Below are 21532 nucleotides of genomic sequence, written 5' to 3'. Positions count from 1 at the left end.
AAAGACTGTCTGATATCTCACTTAAGCTACTTAAAGAGAATAGACACAAAATACACGGTGTAGTGAAATACATAGATTATGAGGTAAATCTCCACAATCTTTCAACTTTGTAAATGATCAGTCATTAGTTGTTTGAGAAATGTAAATTTGCAACCAAAGATGTCTAACTGTCGTCTCTAAAAGAGCTAACAGAAGAAGTTTCACTACTTTTAAGGGTTATGTAAGGCAGCATTCATTGATTTGTGTGTGTTTGTGTGTGTTATCTGAGAGCAGAACAACCTGAAAGCACTACACTGACATATAGTTGAACATGTTGGCAAACAGTTGTTCTTTTAAACTTCAGTCAGACACACAGCAACATGAGCCTTTATCTCTTGTCACCTTGTTAATGTCTAATATTCACTCCTCTTTTAGCTTTGTTTTGGTCTCCATATATATATATATATCTGGCTCTTTAAAAGTGATCATTTGGATTACTTGAAGTGGGGTTGTATGAGGCACTTATCCATAGTCAATGTATCACGTATAATGGATGTCGGTCAGCAGGAAATCATATTTTCTCATCTTAAAAAAATCAATATCTGTTTGATTGTACACTATGTTTAGAATATTTTCACATCTTTACCTGCTGTCACATAGCCTTTAGATAGCTTAGACAGCTTAATATGTTTTTCTGCTGACTTTGTGCACAGCGGTACACTGCTCATCTTCACTGCTGGTACTTCTCTCTACTTTTTCAAACCGTAAAAGACCTCCAAACCTTAAGCAACACCACTTCAAATAATCAGAATTATTCCTTTAACTGCTACTGGTTTAATTTTATTCACATTTGCTAATATTTGGTGGTGAGCAGTTAGCAATTAGAGGGTTTATTTTAGCATTAGCTGAAAACGGCTTCCTGCTGCGGCTCGAAACAAGGCTGACGAGAGCAGTGAGACTTAAGCAAAACAGTGAAAAACCAAAACGATGAACTTAAAGAAGCTGAAACGGTCTGTAAAGCTGAAGTGAACTGCAGAGTCAGGTCAAAATTGTACAGTAGTGGATTTGTCACTGCCAACAGATCCTGTCACATTAGTCATTTAATCCTTTGTTAGTGTAAAAATATGAATTCATGCAGCTTTTATTTTTATACTTCTCTACAAATACTGGCTTTTTTCTGAGGCGACAGACAGAGAGAGTGATCAAGAGACTCTGAGGCCGGTGTTTGTTTACCAACTTTTCTGTAGTGTGATCTATTTGTTTTTCTTTTTTTTTTTCATCTAACTGTCTGACTAGATATTGAACTAGCTCGATGTTGTATTTATCTGTCTGTCTGTCCGACTGTCTGTCTCCCTCAGTGCCTGAAGCAGTATGTGGAACTCCTCATTAAAGAAGGCCTTGAAACTGCAATTAGCTGTCCGGACTCTGCCTGCCCCAAAAGAGGACACTTGCAGGAAAACGAGGTATTGATAAAAGGAAAAGTCAGATTTCAACTTTGATTGTCAGTTTGCCCTTTAGGTGGTGACTGGCTGCCAATACCGGAACATCCACTGATGCTCCTCAGGCTCATGAACATTTATAATAACCTTCAATATGTCCGGGTTGGACTCAGACTAGACTTTAATCAGAGCAGCAATTTCCAGAAACAACAATCAATTTATATTTTCACATGTAGTTTCTTGGCAGTATGGAAAAGCGTGGGTTTTGATTTTAGTCATTTCCAGTATGAAGAAGTATGGAAAAAAAAGAAGAGTATGTAAGATGTGAGGGTTCCCCGACTTTTTTTTCCCCTGTTCCATTTTCTAAAACGTAAAATTCAGAATTTCTAAAAATAAACTGATGATAGAAGCAGACTGTTTTTCATGGTATTTGGAGCAGGCAGCGCAATCAAGTTTACAACTGTCATGACAAGACAAGAAGTATGGTGAGCTACCGACACACACTCCTACACAGAGCTGCCGCTGTGCCGGTATGTCACCACTCTGCTCCAGGTGCTTTATAACTGAACCAAATCCAGACATCAGCGCCCAAATTAGTTTGAAAGAAAATGCGTCAGTATCTTTGAATAGCATCTTTGCATAACATTGCAAATAACATAATATTAAGCTTGTCTGAACATTTATGAATTATGCAGTCATGTACCTTTATGGTTGCATTCACTGTTGTTTCCATGGACACAGTTAATAACCAAGGCTACATAGATGCTGTGAAACTAAAACTTGTTTCTTATTTATGAGCTACAGGATGTAGCTACAATCCTGTGGTAATTATTAGGCAGCCTAATAGCATACATAGTCAGAATATAACATAGGGGAGTGCAGGGACGAAAGTATAGCGGGGATGGTTGCAACACAGACCCTCTCCCCAGTCCATACCCTGTCACTGAGTCAACAGCTGAATAAAATTTGCCTGATCTGATCAGTTTTCCCAGAGTTACTGCAGAAAAACAGATTTTTCAGGTGTTAAGTAAAAAAAACAAAAGTGTTTTTTTTTCTGTTATGAAGTGTGTTTAAATGTTTATTTGTTGAAGATTGTAAATGTATCATCTGATAGACCTGTCTGTAGGCTAACTATCAGTGTGTTAGCTGATCTTTGGTGCTAACCAGGAGAACGTTCACAGAGGCAGGTGACATTTCTTTGCTCATTATATTTGCAAGGAATGCCCAGGGTTAGGGTGAGGAAAAGGTCTCACCAGATGTGTGTTTGGGCAGTCAGGCTGTTTTATCTGAGGGACAGTCCGTAAGATTTTATGCATGAAGGTGAGTTTGATGCATTGAACCAATTTCATAAAAATGTGACATTTAACATGATAAATTGATTTAAGAGGAACATGGTCTGTTTGCAGGACTAACTGGAATATTAATGAGTGTAATATGCTAGAAAAATTAAGTACTAACCTGTTATGTGGTCCATTTATCCAACCGTTGCTTTTGTCCTGACATAGAGAATAACAATACATAAGGTCTATTTCCAGTCTGATTGCATCCCACTCAGTCTTTCAAAATTTTGCTTTTTCTCTTGGTATTGCGAAGGGATATCTGTATGTTGGTCTCAATGACGTGGTTGGTCTAAATAAATGCCACTCTGTGCAAAGAGGGTAATACAAAATAGTTATACTTTCATCCCTTCTCTCCCCTATATGTTAATGTTTGTATTTTAAAACCATTTATTTACATAATAAACATCTTGTTATTTGTACTCAAATAAGTCTGGACATCTGAATCTGGAAAAGTATGGCATTTTGAAATTAAAAATGTGAAGGAACTCAGTTCACACAGTGGTATACAGAATTTTGCATGGAACTTGCACAACAAGCTACTGTATGTACATTATAAATGTTCCATGTGTATGAAATGAGCAAAAGAGCAGTGATATTTTATCTCCACAGATCTATTTTTCCCATGTCATTAAAGTCCCATCATGCTGTTCTTTTTCCTCCCACATAAAAAAGTGAGCTGGAAAAACTAACACATGTGCAATTAGTTTAACACCTCTCCGCCCCCTCAGAGCTCCAGCTTTACTCAAGATGACCACTGCGCTCCACCTGCCAGTGTGTTTATTCCATTATAATGAGCTTGCATATGCGCCCGCCTTCAATCAGAGGTCAATCTGAGGGCGAAGCACTCCTCATCCTCCTGGCAGTTTGCTTGATGGACTCAAGTCTCACTTGGTCTCGGGGGCCTGTAGGCACAGCACGGTTCAGCACACCACGGCCTTATGTTTCTAATCAATCAGTGTCACCGGCCCTTAATGGAACCCCAGCTACTCCTGCCAGTCAGCCAAAGCATGTCTCATCCCTGTCTGCTCTGACAGCAGTGCCTCCACCTTGTAATTGACTGCTCTTTTACAAAGCCCCAATGCTCATTTCATTGCCCAGTAAATGAGGACATTTAACCTTGAGTGGGTCTGCGTATGCACCTTGAATACATCCCAGCAACTGGGTTCTCATTTTCTGTCGGCATAAAGTCCTTATTGGTAAGCAAGTGGCAAGTTCTGGTCTTGTAGAAATTTGAATTTGACATTGTTCTGGAAATGATATTCACACACTGAATGTGTAATTGCTCCTCGCAGCTTCTGTCTATAAATATGCACAATGACCTGCTTATTTCCCTCCCACTCTTCTCTTCTCCTCTCCTCTCCTCTCTCCCTGTAGATTGAGTGCATGGTGGCCACGGAGATGATGCAGAGATACAAGAAGCTTCAGTTTGAAAGGGGTGAGTCAATGCAGGAGCAGCCACAGCACGTCAGTGTTATTTCTCAGTGGGTGATGTGTGGGCAGTGACTGTGTGTCGCTGACACACGTGGACCCTCCTTGGCTTCCAGGGATACTGTATTTTACTGTGACACACAAAAGGATGACGACAATTCTGTCTTGTGAGTGTAGCTGAACTGCCCTCTCTGTCTGGAATCAATCACTCACCCCCTGCAGACATTTTTGCTTTTGAATTACACCATGGGGTTTCTGCAGAAAAGCTAATGGAAAAGATTTGAGCAATGCTTGTTTGCAGAGTAAATTTCAGGCCTTCAGACTGATGGGTGTCTTCAAGTTGTCTGTTTACTGTCCATGCAGTTAATCATGTCGGCTCTGAACAGCAGTCATCTGATTCAGAATGAAGTGTTTCAAAACTTTTGACACCAAAAATTATGGATTCAATACAAAGGGTGTTAGAAAATATCAACACACTTTTGTATTGTTTGTGGTAGCATTGGTTCACAGAACATCTGATGTGTTGCAGTATCAAACAAATAATAAGTCATTAGGTTCTCATTTGAATTTATTATTAATGCATCAACAATCTGGCATTTCTCTCTTCTCCTTAATCAACATAGGATTAAATTTACATTTAAATAGGTAGAGGTATATTACGCAGTTGTCTCTATGAAAACAATAAAACATTGGCTTGTATAGCCACAGCTGTGGTCCCCAAGTGGTGTGCCATCAGGTAAATCCAGGTACGCTTTATGTTTTTGTGACAGTTAGACACTGATATTGCAATACAGGTATAGAAAAAGTTTTTTTTCACGGTTATTAGGTTAGATTAATGACTATCCCGCCCTGCACTTTGGGAACTCTGCCTTTGATTGGCTAATATTCACTGCCTCCCTTGCTTAGGCTTGCTATCGAGGCTATTTTGCACAGATATGAAGTGTGCCTTGAAATTTTAACTTGCCCTTTGGTGTGCCTTGGGCCCAAAAAGAAAACCACTGGCCTACATTACATCATGTTTCAGTGAGTAACTAATGATCCCGTTAGCTTTTCAACACACGCCTTCAAACAAAATATAAAAAGCTCCAATCACGTAGAATCAACCAACCAATGGCAGTAGTATTTTATTCACTTTTGGTTGGTACAACACATAAATATGACAGACTGCATCCCAGATTTTTTATGTGAAATGCTGCCATCCCACTGTGACATTTTAACAACAGCTAAGCAAAAAGTTACATTTGAATCGGGATGTGCATTGCAAGGTTGCAGTGACAATCTTGCAACTTGGTTGACTTCAGACAAATATACAAAACTTACAGATCCCTGTATGATGAATAGTCAAATTAAAAGTTTGAGGCCATGCAATTTATTGGAGTTTCCTGAGAAAACAACAAAATGGGAGGGCGCTGGGAGAGGGCCTCAAAATATGGGATAAACCCAGGAAACATGGGAGTGTTTGCACGTATGATTCATGAACTGCAAAAAAAAAAATCATGCGGGCAAGGAATATTCTTCTGACAGCTACTCAGGCCTAACATTTGTCTGATTTGTACTGTAGTATTCTGACTCAACCCTGTCAGCCTCATCAAAGTGTAACAGCAGCTCCCATCAAATATGTATGAACGGGAAAGCCTCCCAGACTTTGTTTAAAGAGATTCTAATTGGATTGGTTCGGCTCTAGACTCGTAAACTATCTGAGTGACTCTGATGGAGGCAGGTCTCTTAGCATGGCGAGATATTTTAGTTAAATCCTTTTTATCTCTGCTTCACTGCGCAGTCTGCGGTTTACACTGTTTGTAGAATAAATGTTAACCCGTTGCTAAAAGGCTTGGATATCAGCACTGGAAAGATAATGGCAGGTCTGTGTCGCCATGCTCCCTGCTGTAGACATGCTAATCAGTAATATTAGAGTTCCCTCGCTAGCAGAGAAAGATGTAACCAAGCAGCCCTGACACTATTTGATGGTCCTCGCCCTGCAGGTTCTTCACCTACACAGAGGCACAAACTGTACAGAGAACATTCAGATCTCACTCGCACAACTAAATGCATGAACACAAAAACAAACACGTATAGGGGCACAGAGGGGGGTCCTGTAAATGAATAAAAAAAGAAGTAGCTGTTGATGCTGCCTGGATAAGGGCAGTCAGCCGTCTCATCAATGTCCCCGTCCAGTCAGGCAGAACAGTTGCTGTAACCGTTCCATATTTCTCAGGCTGAGCCAAGAGTGCATGTGGAATGTGTGCTCGGAGTTCTTGGCAGAGAGACAAGGGGAAGGAAGGAGAGGATACAAGAGCAAGTGCATCACACTATGAACTTAGAACAGAACTGGCAAAGCACACAAAACACGCTCTCTTTACCACCAAAATAAGCCATAGGAGAAAAGTACGTTTGTAAAAAAAAAAAAGGGTTTGGAGAAGTGATGGATCCCTTCAGTGAGTAAGATACATTTTGTTAAAGCAGAAACGGCTGTTATATCGTTCTCGCCAAACTAACAAGTCTTTCTTTGCAAAACTGTAATTTTAATATCATCGTCATCAGCTTCATTCAAACTTGACAGAAACAAAATAAACCAAAACCAAACCAAAAATGACTTGGCTTATCTTTACACTGTTCCATCAATCATCATCTCTGCTTTGGTTGAAATAAACCCTCATGCACTGCGTTAAGAACATCAGAGCTCGCAGGGCAGGTAACGCCAGACTCTCCAATATTTTGACTTTGGACTGCAGTGCATTTTAAATTCGCTGTCAGTGTTATCCCATATTATCTCACTCACAGCTGTTGGTATCTAGCCATGCACTTTGATTTCTCGTTATTTGGAGTCTATCTGTGAAACATCAACAGGCACAATAGAGCTGGCTGTAATTTTTTTGTGCTGCTCAAAACATTCAAATAAATCTGAAACACTAGCTTGACAATTGCCTTCTCCCAAAACAAATGTTCCAATAAAATTGATTTCTTTGTGGGTTGTGTTACCCTTTTAAAAAGAGTTACTGCCCATGACACAGGCACTTTACTTTGTTCCATTAGAGGTGTTGCTGGACCCATGCCGGACGTGGTGCCCTTCCTCGACCTGCCAGGCCGTGTGCCAACTAAAGGAAGCAGATTCTCCTGCGCTGCCCCAGCTGGTCCAGTGCGCCGTCTGTGCCCTCGAGTTCTGCTCAGCCTGCAAGGCCAACTGGCACCCCGGGCAGGCCTGCCAGGAGAACAACCTGCCCATTACCTCCTTCCTACCAGGAGAAAACAGGTACTGCCTTTCATGTGTTTATCCGTTTAAGATCAAATGCACCACTGCATCAAGAATTCATAGGCTAATTATGACAAAATGCCACACAATTGGATAAAATTATGATGTAATGACATTTTATATCCCAGAGGTCAAAGGTCGACTTCACCCTAACATCATAATGTTTTGCAAAAACACTTTAGGCTCTTTATCAGTCCTCCTCTGTAGAAATATGTGTCAATAAAATTATAACTTAAATTTTTCCAAAAAAATGCATTTAATGCCTTTTAATGAATTTTGTTGGTGGAGGCATACAACCATGAGGCAGTTGTTCTAGTTTTTTCTTCGCTCTGTCTACTGACCTCCAGGCTCTGTAATAATCTGATGAACACGTGTTAGCTAGTGCTGAAACTATTAATCGATTTGCAAGTCAGCAGATAATGAATCAGCAAGTATTTTGATAATGAACCACTTGTTTTTTTAAGACATTTTTTAAGCTAAACTGCCAAAAATACTCTGGCTTTAGCTTCTCAATGTGAATATATGCTGGGTGTTTTTATTTTTTATGATATCAAACAAAATATATTTGGGTTTTAGATTCTTGGTCACACAAAACAAACAATTTAAATATGTCAACATCAGCTTTTAGAAATTATTTTCTGGCGTTTTATGGACCATAATCAAGGAAATTGGACACGGTAATTAGTAAAATAAATAATTAATAGCTGAATCTCCAGTACGAGTTACTGGATATAGAATGTAATAAAAATAACCCTTGAAACTGAAAAATGTAATTGCAGATGTAAAGATAAACTTTATGATCCCACAGCATGAAAATTCACTTGATACAGCAGCTTAAGAAATAAAATTACAGATAAAATAGAAAAGAAGATAAAATGCCATGTTTAATATATATGCTTTTCACAGATATATGCATAATTGCACTGGATAATCACCCACATATTGCAATATACACATGTTGTATGTAGAAAGAAAACAGCAGTGAAGAATTGCACAGACTGGGTTGCACCCTTAACAAACAGGATTAGATTTATTTACATGAGTGATTGTTAGCCTATGTAAAACAAGTATACTTTTAACTGTTGCAAAAATATTAATGAACATTTTAAGGACTATGAAAAAATGTATTAGTAAGACATCAATCTATCATCAGTGAAAGGTTATAATACACCAGCAATCTCCAGTTCAGTCATAATGTATCTACATTATCTGAATGTTTCACTGCCTCTTCAACCTTTAAAAAAAAAAAAGATATTTTATTCTGCTTTGACAGCTATTATAAAGCTCCAACAGAGCAAATCCCTGGAAGTGATATTCATTTTCTCAGAACTGGCAACAGCGATCTGCACATTATTTTCAGCTCACCTGACTGGAGCTGAGAACTTGTCAATAAAAAGCAGGATTCATTCAGTGCGTCTTTAAATACAGACTGACAGCCGATTGGCTTGCTGCTTTGCAGCCATCAGCCAGGGCTCAGGCACAAAGTAATAGTCAGATATAAAACAATTTGCTGAAACTTAACTGCAGTAAAGCAGTCCGGGATGGGCCTATTATTCATTTTAAGGATACGGGATCTGCCTGCGAGGGTAGAAGAGGGCAGCCCAGAGACATGTGCAGTTGACCTGTTTCTTTGAGATATCCTCTTACTCTGGAAACGTCATTAGCTCTGCAGAGCCTTCCTCTATCTGCACAGGTTCAGGACCGAGGCCACACTGGAGGGAGGGAGGGGAGAGGATTAAGAGGTCAATTCTTAGTATTTGAACTACACTTGTTCACTGAAAGGATGTCCCGGAAAGCTGGGTTCAGATTTTCCTTTACACCCTTTGAGGAGGATGACAGGAGAAATTTGAATGTCCCCTCCACTACCAAATGAATGGGCTTGTTTTCTGTCCCAGGACGATGCTCAGAGTGACAGCTACCTGCTCGCCTCCAGATCTCAGCAGTCAGCTCTTTACTGAGACGGGAGAAATGGATACAGACAAACTGACACCAGCAGGAGGGGAGAATAAAGAGTTTTGGAGGGCGTTCAACATCATTTAGTGATTGGTGGTTTTTAGAAGAGAAGCTATTTGCTGTCTCACACAACCCAGATTGTAAAGATTGTAAATATTGATTGCTGCATTAAAGCAATCTCATCCCCAGCATTTCTTATGAAGTGAATTTTGAGTGATTTTTGGATTTTATGTCATACTTGGAATGAAATAATACATGGGTGTTGTGTCTTTCCTGTTCTCAGCTCGTTCTATAAGAACGAAGAGGACGACGCACCGATCAAGCGCTGTCCTAAATGTAAAGTTTACATCGAGAGGGACGAGGGCTGCGCACAGATGATGTGCAAGAACTGCAAACATGCCTTCTGCTGGTACTGTCTGGAGTCCCTGGATGTGAGTTGGCTCTTCATAATCTCTTTATTACTTGATATTCACTGAGATAGGGAGCAAAATTATGCATTTTGTTGTAACACTTTATTTTAAGGGCTATGCATAAAGGGCTGTCCACTCCAAGAACTATAAATATAAATATAAATATAAATATATTGTTTTAAAAATTGTTTGAACTCAAATGGATGTCCTGAACACAATGATGTTGTGTTATAGTTCTCTGTCTGGACGGCCCTTAAGACACTTGTCATGACCATTAAGGTGTCTTCATGAATGTTTATGACTGCTGTCATTAAGCATTATTTGGTCATTTATATTATTTTGTCACCTGGACATAAATCAAGCCAACACTTTCTTTGCCATGACATCTTGACATACACCAAGACAAAAACGCATCCAGAAGATCCAAAAAACCTAAAAACAATACTGTAAATGAATGCAATAAAAACTATGAAAGAAAAATACAAATGTAACACAATAAAAACAAAGGAAACATAAAACCATAAAAGCAAAGCCATAAGAGCAGTGCATCCCTCACAGTGAGTTAAAAGCCAAATAATAAAAATGTTTTTTAAGATGGGATTTAAAAACAGGCAGTGTAGGGGCAGCTTGTTCCAGAGTTTGTAGGCTTACTTCCTTCTCATCTGTGTTAAGAGTTGCACATGAACAGTACCAATCCCCTGCGATTCAGTGAGCAAACTTAATAGGAAGGCTCGCTGTAATTTATGGCTAACTAAGCTAGCTAGCTAACGCCAGCTACAGTTAACAGCAGGTAGCATTTAGCCTACTTTAGCAACAAGTAAACAAGCTCTCTGTCCATTGGATGACTCTGTATATTACCCTGGTACTGTAGTCTGTCATCAAACTGGCATGTAATAACATTTAATAACATGTTTATGACAAGTCCTAAATGTACCACTTTAGTTGAGGTCAAGGAAAATATTCATGACTTATAATGGTCTCATGACCGCCAGTGTCAAAAGCAACCACATATGACAGTATAATGTAATGTTATAACACTAAGCTAAACAGTTACTTTCACTTCAGTAATGACGACTCTGATCATTTTAACAAAACTTGCAGTCCTGTTCTCTACTTTTGTTAATTCTTTTCTTTCTTAGGCAGATAAGCATAAAATATTTAGTCATTTTACAGTGCAAACAGAACTATATCTATATTATAACTATATCTGTTTTCATGTTTTTTGGTAAGATGGTAGAGTTGGCTTGTTTACCATGTTCTTGTGCGTTTGTACGTAAAACTGGGTGACATGTTGTACTTTTAAATGGATGTATGTACGTTGACAACCCAAGAAAGATATGTGCGTGGGGGGAAGAAAGTTTGATAATGTTCAGTTGTCAAAACAAAGACATTTTTGGCTTGATTAATGTCAAGTTGTCATAACAAATACATCTCAATCAATGTCAACTTTACATTAAAAAAGACATAATTGAACCCTTACTGCAGCAGTCAAACATCCATAAAGACTCCTTAATGGTCATGAGAGGCGTCATGTCATGGTTATGACAATGTCAAATAAAGTATTAGCACACTTTTCTTCTAGCTCTATAAATCACTACAGTTTAATATTATAAATCTGTGTTTGCACACTGAGATAATCATGAATGGAGCCATCATTTGTCTCCCTGTGATAGCAACAGCTTTCATTGTCAGGAAATTATAGCTTAACCTTGGTTCTGATAAGAAAAGAATAAGATGTATTTGTTTAGGGTTTTTTTTTATGAGCTGTTGTGTCTTATGTAATCTTAATTTTGTGAGCACAGACGACCGCACCACACAGATCATTTAAAAAGCAATTTTCTCAGAACAGCTCCCTGTGTCTTTCAGACTGCTAATGGTCAATCTTTATCTGTCTCGTGTGCGTGTGTGTGTGTTTGTGTGACAGGATGACTTTCTCCTGATCCACTATGACAAAGGGCCCTGTCGAAACAAACTGGGCCACTCCAGGGCGTCTGTTATCTGGCACAGAACACAGGTGAGAAACCCGTCTCCCCCTCTTTCTCCCCCTGTCTCTCACACTCACTCAGCCCCCCCCTCCCTCTTTAACCACACTGCAGCATGTGGACATACACGTGCTCCCTGCCTCTTTCTCTCTTTTCTGGCTCACACACTCAGTGCATTCAGTGATGGGCTTGTATTATCTTGACAGCACAATAGGAAAAGGACAGCTTGGTCCGCGTGCAGCGACAAGTGTCTGGTGGTCAGTGTCCTCCTGCTGCTTCCAACTAAGCCTATTATGTACACCTTTTACTTTGGAAAAAAAAAGGTTTACGTAACCAATGTCCTTCTTTATAGATAGGTAACCAAATGAAATGACGGATTACATATAAAGGATTGGATATGACATGTAATTTCCCACATGTGAAACGGCGGATTACACATGAAGGATTAGATATGACATGAATTTTCCCACATGTGCCTGTGTTTTAATTCTATGACAGGGTGCGTTTCTAAATTTCTCCTGGGTATCTGAGCCATATCATCTATTCATGGGGTGGTACGTCCCTTTGTCCAACATACTTGTTATTTTGTCAACATTAGCATACACACTGGCATCTGTTGCCCAGTGGGGCAGGCTGAGTCATAAGATTACAGTTCAGCTGGTGGAAGCCAGCTATGCTCTGTGCGTCTTTGTTTCTCTCCTCATTTCACCTCGTTCCTTCACATCTAAAAAGCCTCACTCACTCATAAATACAAGATGTACTGGGGATAACCTATCATCTAAAAAAAAAATCTTCTCTCCCACTCTTTATCTGATGATGACGCAGGGTATGTGTTTCAACAGGAGTCAGACTATCAGTTATAAAGAAGGTCATGTCCTTAACATGTGAGCATCATCCGGTCATTTAATCAGAGCAAATCACACTCAGTGCAGCCTGTAATACTGTAATCTGTAGGAAGGGTTGTAATGTGCTCTTAAATAACAGACAGAAACCTGTTTGCAAGTGATACCCCTGAAAGACGTCTTTTTGCCCTCGAAACAAGAGGAAAAGCACTGTGCTATTATAAGTCACTGTTGCATGTGACTGCATGTTATGTATTCCATTTTGTGGCTCTTGCTGGTGTCTGCCTCCCCCTTGTGGTGAATTTACAGACTTGCCTCGATCATAACACTAAAGAGAAACTTAAATGAAAACTTTATTATCTCTTTTTTTTACCTTGATAATGTCGGCATTGCAGTGGATAGTTTTTTAATTTACGAATATGTTAATAGCTGTTCGGACAATCCCATATTTAGAACATTGTGGGCTCACTAGCAGAACTGGGACAGAGAACCAGTAAAGCCTCTTACAAGCAAGTCTTTGTGTCAGTTGATTTGACAATATAACAGTTCTGTCACAAGATGTGGGAGCTCCCTAGCTACACTCTTACTGCATAACTGCAGCCTTTATTTCACTGAAATTCATCTTGGATCCTGTTTTCAGTAGCTAACCATATCATTGATAGCTTAAAAAAATGTGGGTTAAGGGCATGAACTTTTTCCAATGTCTGAAGGGCCAGAAGAAGTTTGAGAACCACTTTAAGGAAATTAGTTAACAGTAAATACAGACATTTGTGAAATCTTGCAAAGATCATCTGTAGTGGTTGCCAGCATTTTGTACATCATTTCAAAAATGGCTGACAGAGCAGTTTAATGTCCCAGTCAGTTTGTTTGTCTGTATTTGTCCTAGTACTGAAAGTCTTTTTTTCCTTCTCTCTGCTGTACTTAAATGCACATTTTTTCACTTCCTTTAGTTTTCAGTAGTGTTTTTTAATTGTTGACAATCTATAGCATTTCACTGTATCATGTGGGTTTGTCCATAATGTCCCACATGTTTGTGTACACTTGGACTTTCTCTCACAATGACAAATAGATCTGTCCATGCAGCATGAATGAGTATAGGAAAAAACTAAAATAGGCCTTAAGTTTCTAGGAAAACAAGACTTTCTGAAGCAGCTCTGCTGAAACAGATTTGTTGTTTTGAGGCATTGTGTGCCATCTGCAGGCCAACATGTGGTATTGCTGTTACAGTGCACATTGAGTTAGTTCAGGATTTACAAACCAAGTATTTTGTTTCTGAAGGATTTTTTTTTTTTTTTTTTGAAGGGTTCCTTTTTCAAATCAAAGATTTGATTTTTGCTTGGAAAGGATAGTTTTTACTCATAATTAGTTTGTTGTTGGGAAAAGAGCATGCACTGTGTTGAACTGTTGAAAAAACTGTTTTGTCATGCTTAAGTAAGGCACTCAGTAATTTTGGCATAATACTTATACGGGATGGTGCTCAGTCAGTCAAGCTTTATATGTATATAGATGAAATAGAGCAAAAAAACAAATAAAGTAATTAAAATTATAATAATGACATACAATGTAATAGATTTAAAAGCAATGATGATAATAAAATTGAGTTAGGTGAAACCTAGACTAAGAACTAGATAAAACGGATTTAAAAAAAAAAAAAAAAAAAAAAACTAATAAAATTGATTTTTAAAAATGAATTTAAAAAAAAGAAAATAGATAAAGCAATACTCATAATTAAATAAGTGATAAAGTTGAACGAAATGAAGAGAAGAGAAGAGAAAAATAGATTGCACAAACCATTACACAGTGTAACTACATCGAAATGAGTGACTAAAATAAAGTTGTTTAGTAACCAAAAGCCAGAGTTTAAGTTTGCATTTTAAGATTTCAGCACTTTCAGCTGCCCTCAGATCCTCAGGCAGACTGTTCTCAGATCATTAAAGTTAAAAACTGCCTCCCCAAAGGTTTTATTTCTGAACTTTGGACAACTGACAGATTTGTATGTCCTAAAGCAATACTATGAGGTACTATAAAAACAAGTAAAAGGATTTAAAAATCAAAACAGAAACTGACAATGTAAGGACATTAAAACAGGTGTACATTGTTTTTCCCCCTGGTCCTGATATGCACTTGGGCTGCAGAGCTCGGAATCAGCTGTAGCTAATTAATAACATTTTGGGTAAACCAGATAGGAGAGAATTACTGTAGTCCAGTCTGCTCAGTGTAAAAACGTGCATCAGTTCCTCTGTGTCCCTCAAACAGAGAAACTGTTGCGATTTCAAAATATTTCTGAGGTGATAAAACACAGATTTAGTGACAAATCCTACATAAGCTTTTAAGTTCAGGTGAGAATCAAAAACCACTCTGAGGTCAACCTGTCAGCTCTAAATGTAACATCAGGGCACCCAGTCCCTACATGTACCTACTATTGTATGTACTCACATGAGAGGGTTTTAACTGAATTGCTGCTGTCTCCCTGCAGGTCGTGGGGATCTTCGCCGGCTTCGGCCTGCTCCTGCTGGTTGCCTCTCCCTTCCTCCTTCTGGCCACTCCCATCGTCCTCTGCTGCAAGTGCAAGTGCAGCAAAGGTGACGACGACCCGTTGCCAACCTAAAACATGCCATCAGAACTGGAGCGCAGAGCCGCTTCAAGGATGGGCCATCTTTTTTTTTTCCTTTTCACCCCTTTACGTTCTCTTCCTCCTACCACCAGCTTTGAGCGCTTCATATTTTTTGGGCTGAGCCTGCAGCAGCCCCGGCCGCTTTGGGATCCATCGCTCTGCATGAGAGAGGCATGGTAGAAAAGCAACCCTTACACCTTCGCCTGGAGAGGTGCAGGGTGAAAGGTCAGGGGAGGTCAGACTTGTCTATGGACCGCTTGTGTCCATGTGTGTGAGACGTTGGAGGTTTGGGGACGTGGAGCAAGTCTGGACCACGTTGAGTGGTCCTCAGTGGTGGGTTACTGTCATGTGGTGTTGTGGTTGGTCATTACAAACAAAGGCAAAGTTAAGAAACGCTTTTCTCTTGTATGGACAGTTTCATGCAGGAGCCACCTTAGAAAGAACTTTTACTTAATCGCTCTGTTTTGTCGGTTTGTCGTACGCAACAAAAGCTTTTTTCCCCACCACCACAAATCGATGTAGCTCTACAGATTCAGTCCGTAGCATTAGAGTTACACCACGCATGTTTGGTGTTCACTCGATTTGCACACAGAGCGTGATTTCTACGTCACGTTCGCGACTGAGGTAGAGACGGGAGGCTGTTGTCACTCTCAACTCAATGTACAGCACGTCCTCTTGATGATGTCAATGTTTTATAACCTGTTGCTTTTAATAGAACTGTGCTCAGAGTAGTGTCTACGTGTTGTACTTTTTGAGTGTTTTCCAATGTAAGGTACACTTGTTAAAGGGGATTGCCACTCAAATCTAAAAAAAAAAAAATACTTTTTGACTAGTTTTGTTGAACTTTCTGCTTATATTTTATAGCCAAATGTTGTTTTTCATAATTAAATGTACCTTCCTAACTCCTGCCCCTTTTGGAACCTGGCTTAACTGTCTGCTTTACAGTTACCTGTACTTACATATGATACCTGCTCAGATCATCTCTGTTGAAAAGGAAACAAAATTGAGTATTAATTAAAAGATGTTGGTGGGAGCCCTTTAAAATAAAACATATGTCATCACATTTTAAGTTAGCTAATTTTTTGCAGAGGCTACATCAATCGTTAGCTAGTGTTCTGCTACAGAACAATAACTAACTCATCTAAATCGATCATTAGTTACATCTGACAGTTAATGTTAGCAAAACACTAGCTAGCTAATCTACATTAATCATTAGTTAGCTAGTAACTAGGGGTCTCAACCTTTTGTAACTTAAATCCCATTTCTGTTTGTTTGCCAAATGTTAGGTACTGTTTTATTAACATTAGGTAAGTTAAGGTGCAACTGTTTCTTCTACGGATCCCCCTAGTGATGTCTTTTATCCATCTTTAGCTTTTGTTTTTGACAAGCTTAGCACATAGTATAGACTAAGTACAGGAAAGGAGAAAGTTGATCAAGGTTCTGCTGGCTACTAAGCTAACTCAGCGGTCACTGGAGCGCGGAGTATAAAGGAGTGGGGCTTAGGAAAGGTCGGTTCTTTCTCTTTTACACACCTCCAGACAATGGAGTCATCTTTCTAAGAAAGAGAGAGGAAGAAGTTACAGATTTTTATGATCCTAAATCCAGAAGTGTCCAAAACTGAGTGGTACTCCCCTTTAAGTTCAGCATTGATGTAAAGTCTATCAGAGGACTTTGTATCCACATGTTGTGGAGCCATTTTAATACTACACTGAGAGAGATGTCACTCCTGTAATTCTCAGTCCCCGGGTCGTGGTGTAGCCAAATAGAAATGAATAGCCTTAAATTGAGAATAGCCAAAATCAGGCATTTCCCCCCTGTGCATTAAAAAGAGTTAAAAAGTCAAATCCAAATAATCCCAGGGAAAGCATGTTTATCGGCATTTTAAAGCATTACAGACAGTCAGTGAAGCCCTTTATATCCAGATGATTCTATGATGTCGTCCATATGCCACACTGTTAATAGCCATACTGTAAAAAAAAAAAAAAGAAAAGAAAACTGTCCTAAACTGGTGTTTCGTGTGACCTGGGGCCTGTATTTCCTAAGCCTTTCGGAGCAGGAGAGCTGATCAACATCCACCCAACCATCATCACAAACTATCTGAAGCTTAAATCAGATCAGTTCTCCCTCTCTTTGAGACTTAATAAATACCCGCTGGCCCAAATTGCAAACTTGCATACGTTAGTGGTCCGAGTGTCGGTGTTTTGTTGTGTTGGTAGTTAGACCTCCAACAACAAGCAGCTATTCTTTGCAGGGACATCAGAAAAGCCTACAGAGTAAAATATGAAAAGAATGTTCCATTTTTTTGGGCACATAATTATGAAGCTGCTGCTCTACTATATCACTTTATCTATGCAAGTTTGTACATGACCGTTCTTAAAAAAGGCTATTGATAGGTCATAATCAATTGTGGGTCAGGGGTAAGTTCATGTAGATTGTCACCGAACGTGTGCATATCATGGTTTTTATTTAATCAGGGAAGTATTCAGAAAATATTCATTTCATTTTCATCATCTGTGTTGCTGTCTTTTAGATACAAAGCTTAAAGTTCGATTAAAAAACCAGGGCAGAATTTGGCCATTTCTCTTAATTTTGGGGAAATCTCAAATTTTTTCTTATAGTCAAACAGCTTCACAAAGAAAGGTGGTTAAAGGGAAAAAAGGTGAAACCGTTAAGTTAGGAACAAATTATTTCAGTATGCGTACCTGTGTTTAGAGCTGCAATGATAAGCCGATCAAAAAGAAATTTAGTTGCCAACTATTTTGATAATTGATTAACTGTTTCAGTCATTTATCAAGCAGAAATGTTTTCTGATTCCAGCTTCTTAAATGTGAGGATTTGCTGCTTTTCTTTGGCATTTATGTTACTAAATGAAGAGTCTTTGGGTTTTGGACAAAAGACGCAAATTGAAGACGTCACTTTGGAGTCTGTGAAATTGTGCTGCACACTTTTTACACCGTTTTGTTATAGAAGAAACAAGTAATCAACTAATTGTGAAAATAAGCATTAGAGCAATCAGTAATGAAAACGGTCATTAATTGAATGCTACCTGTGTTTAGGGCTGGGTATTGATCCATTTTTTATCCTGATAGCGATACCTTGATTACAATACCTTTTGTTTTTTCGTTTTTTAACATTTTTCAACAGCTATTTCATTAAATCCATTTAAGCTAAATTAAATTTACATCACACTTTATGACACAAATCTTAAGTTTCATTTACACACACTCAGAGTAGTTTCAATAATGAATAGAAGCCTATTTTCTTAACTTAAGTTGTCGGTTTCAACTCTTTAGTTTTATGTTTCAGAACTTTTTTTTCCACTCAAAGCAGTTTTACAACATGAAAAATAAACCACTACTTAGCAATTTACTCCGAAGATATCATCATTTGGTATCTAATAACAAGGTATTTTTCGATACTCAGTAGTACTGAAGCATTTCAGTCGGTGCCATGAAGGTATCAAAGTTTGATACCCAGCCCTACCTGTGTTAAATCTGTCAAATAATTTTTCTGTTACCATTCATAGCCATTCTAATGTTCTGAATAAGCCATTTACTGCTGCTTACTTTCGCCTCCACTCTGGTATAAGTTAGCAGTATTCATGTAGCATTTTTCATGGCAAGTGTGGCTACAGTTACCAAAAAAGGTGATAAATAGTTAACAACAGTAGCTCATCAAAGCTAAACAGTAGCCAATCATCTGCAACCCGTCTTCATAAATTTAGCGCCAATATTTAGTCTGAGAATCCTGATCATTAGTAGCCTTAAATTTTAGAGTACCGTACCTGTAGCCTGTGTTGCTTTCACTGACCTCATCTCCTGTATGAGCATGATAATTTGATATCAAAGCCAGTCCGATTTCTACCTTTTGAAGTTCGGTGCTTTTCCCCAAAAAATAGTCAAATTCCACAAGCTTTTGTTGTTTTTATGACAATCGTGCCAAGCAGATTTCCTGGACGGGATAAGGAAACAGAGCTGTCTACTGTATGTGAATTTTGACCATGTATTTGTAATGTATTAACAGTTTTTACAGGGTGGAAAAAAAAAATACTTTAATGCTTCTTTCTGTAAAACGCTGCACTGTATATGGGTTTCATTGTTTTAACTTCTTGATATGACCTGTGATGTGTGTGTGGTTCGGTGCCTGCTGTGTTCAATGGAGGAGTTTAACAGCTGATCAGTGTCAACTCAGTAGAAAAGTCAATACGTACGAGAGATTGCAAATGTATTTTTTAAGGGGTTTCACAATTTAAAGGGGTTGTCTGCTTTATTTGTAGTGGGGTTAGAAGAGGTCCTTATTGATAGTCAGTGTATTATCTACAGTAGATGCCACTTGACACGTCGCCAGTTTGAAGAAGCAAAGATGCGCACCAGCATGGAAGCTAAGTAATATACTGCTGTGGACAGACAGCAACAAAACATATTTCAGCCAGTTACAAAAAGACCCACCATAAAAAAATTCTGTGTAAGTGTATGATATATTTTAACATTTTAACTACTTTACTTTGTCATCAGGCTGCATTTTCCACAGGAGTCGCTGGTCTCCCACTGCCTCAATCTGTTAGTCTGTTGGTGTTATTGCATGACTTCGTCGTTTTAAAAGATTAATTTGGATTCTGCGAAGTCACAAAATAACACAAAAAAATTTTGCGATTGAGACAGCGGTAGGCCAGCAACTCCTCTGATCTGTGAGGTAAAATTACTGTTTGTTTTTTTTTCCAAGAGGAGTTTGGTGGATTTGTGGAGAGCAATGTCTGGCTTCTATAATGCCGGTTTCCTGTTGGAAAAGGCTGTGTGACAGCAAGATAAAGCAGTGAAAATATCCTAAATATAGTGTAAAGTTAAACTGGTATTGATTTTTTTCTTTTTAAGTGTTTAAATAACGTTTTGCTGCTGACCCTGTCCACAGCAGTACATTGCTTAGCTTCCAACACTGGTACTCCTGCTGCTTCTCCAAACTGGGGGCATGCCAAACAGTTTGAACCGTAGGTAACACACTGACTACTGATGAGTACCTCACACAACGCCACTTCAAATGACCAGAACGATTTCTTTTATGTATCAGGGCTCTGATATCACCAGGATTGAAATTAATTGCGCAAAATATTCATTTAAACATAAAAATAAGTCTTGAGCTGGCACAGACTAACTAAAGCTGAACAAAATCCTGGCCACTTTCATTTTTTCTTTCTTTTTCTTTACTCATGTTTGCTGGCACCACTGAACAGGTAGATACTGTATTATGCAACAAACATAAAAGGGCCAAACAGCAAACATTACAATCACTGCAGTGTCACATTGCATTAATGTTTTCTGCCTATATTAACCACTTCAGCAGATGAAACATCAGCACAGATGTTGGTGGAGGACAGTTCAGGGTGAGTTCAGGGCTCGCTTCTGAGCTTCGGCCCTTGAACGGGAAGTAAAGTTTATTTTACAAAGCAAGGCTCTAAGGATCTACTTTGCAACTATCCTAAGATCAAGTTTGGTTATGAGCAGCGATTTATATTTTATAACCTGTTGTGTCAAGAGATGAAGCTGCATGATTTTTCTCTGACTTCTACATGTTAAATATTACAATATTGTAGCCTCTAAAGATCTTTGGAATGGTAGCGTTGTCACTCTATCACCCAGCTGTCTGGTTTTTATTTTGTTGAGTTTGTTTTTATTTCTCCTTTCTTTTTTAAGAAAAAAATGTTTTGATGTTCAGCCATATGATATACAATGTTGTTCAGCCTTCCTCCATTCAGCAGGTTGGCTTCATGTGTCTGTTACTTTTTTTTTTGTTGATTTTTTTTTTATATACATACACCTGTGTTACATCATAGTCTGTTGTATTCACATCTGTTTTAAGAGCGGAATTCTTCAGGCCTGATTGGTCGATTAAATTTCAGTCAGTCACCTCAGTAAGTGGATTATTATTGACAAAAGGAAATGCTGTCTGTGCACAAGACGTCTGTATTTAGAGATGGTAAACAGTGTCTCTAGTTTAGGCAGTAATTGAACGTTAATTGACCTGGGTGACACAAAGATATCAACATCGTAAAATGGCATATTTGGATCAGTTCTGTACAACTTAGACTCGGCATCTCAGTATATCTACAGTTCCACTAACACTGTGACACCAGGTATTAAAGGTTGTTGTTTTTTGTGATTCTGCTCTCGTCATTCATTCACACCAGTTTATTGAAATATAACCGATTCCAAAAAAGGCGGGACGCTGTGTAAAATATTAATAAAAACAGAACGCAATTGTTTGCAAAGTGTCCTCAAACCCATATCTCACATCACGTCCC

At 38.7% G+C, this 21532-nt stretch overlaps 1 protein-coding gene across 1 annotated transcript in view; it reads left to right on the top strand.

Annotated features, from left to right (window-relative positions):
* rnf144aa (ring finger protein 144aa) overlaps nucleotides 1-15965 on the top strand; it is a 43793-nt gene extending 27828 nt beyond the window's left edge. Inside the window, exons 3-8 of the mRNA XM_084742960.1 lie at nucleotides 1338-1442; nucleotides 4133-4193; nucleotides 7220-7436; nucleotides 9673-9820; nucleotides 11724-11813; nucleotides 15100-15965. Of these exons, the coding sequence (XP_084599086.1) occupies nucleotides 1338-1442; nucleotides 4133-4193; nucleotides 7220-7436; nucleotides 9673-9820; nucleotides 11724-11813; nucleotides 15100-15231 (753 nt within the window). The 3' untranslated portion in view covers nucleotides 15232-15965. The remainder of the gene's footprint in view (nucleotides 1-1337; nucleotides 1443-4132; nucleotides 4194-7219; nucleotides 7437-9672; nucleotides 9821-11723; nucleotides 11814-15099) is intronic.
* The last annotated feature ends 5567 nt before the right edge of the window (nucleotides 15966-21532 follow it).

Source organism: Lutjanus erythropterus, chromosome 18 (genome assembly GCF_056507025.1).
Source record: "Lutjanus erythropterus isolate fLutEry1 chromosome 18, fLutEry1.hap2, whole genome shotgun sequence".
Classification (NCBI taxonomy): domain Eukaryota; kingdom Metazoa; phylum Chordata; class Actinopteri; order Lutjaniformes; family Lutjanidae; genus Lutjanus; species Lutjanus erythropterus.
This window is presented reverse-complemented; position numbering and strand designations above follow the sequence as displayed.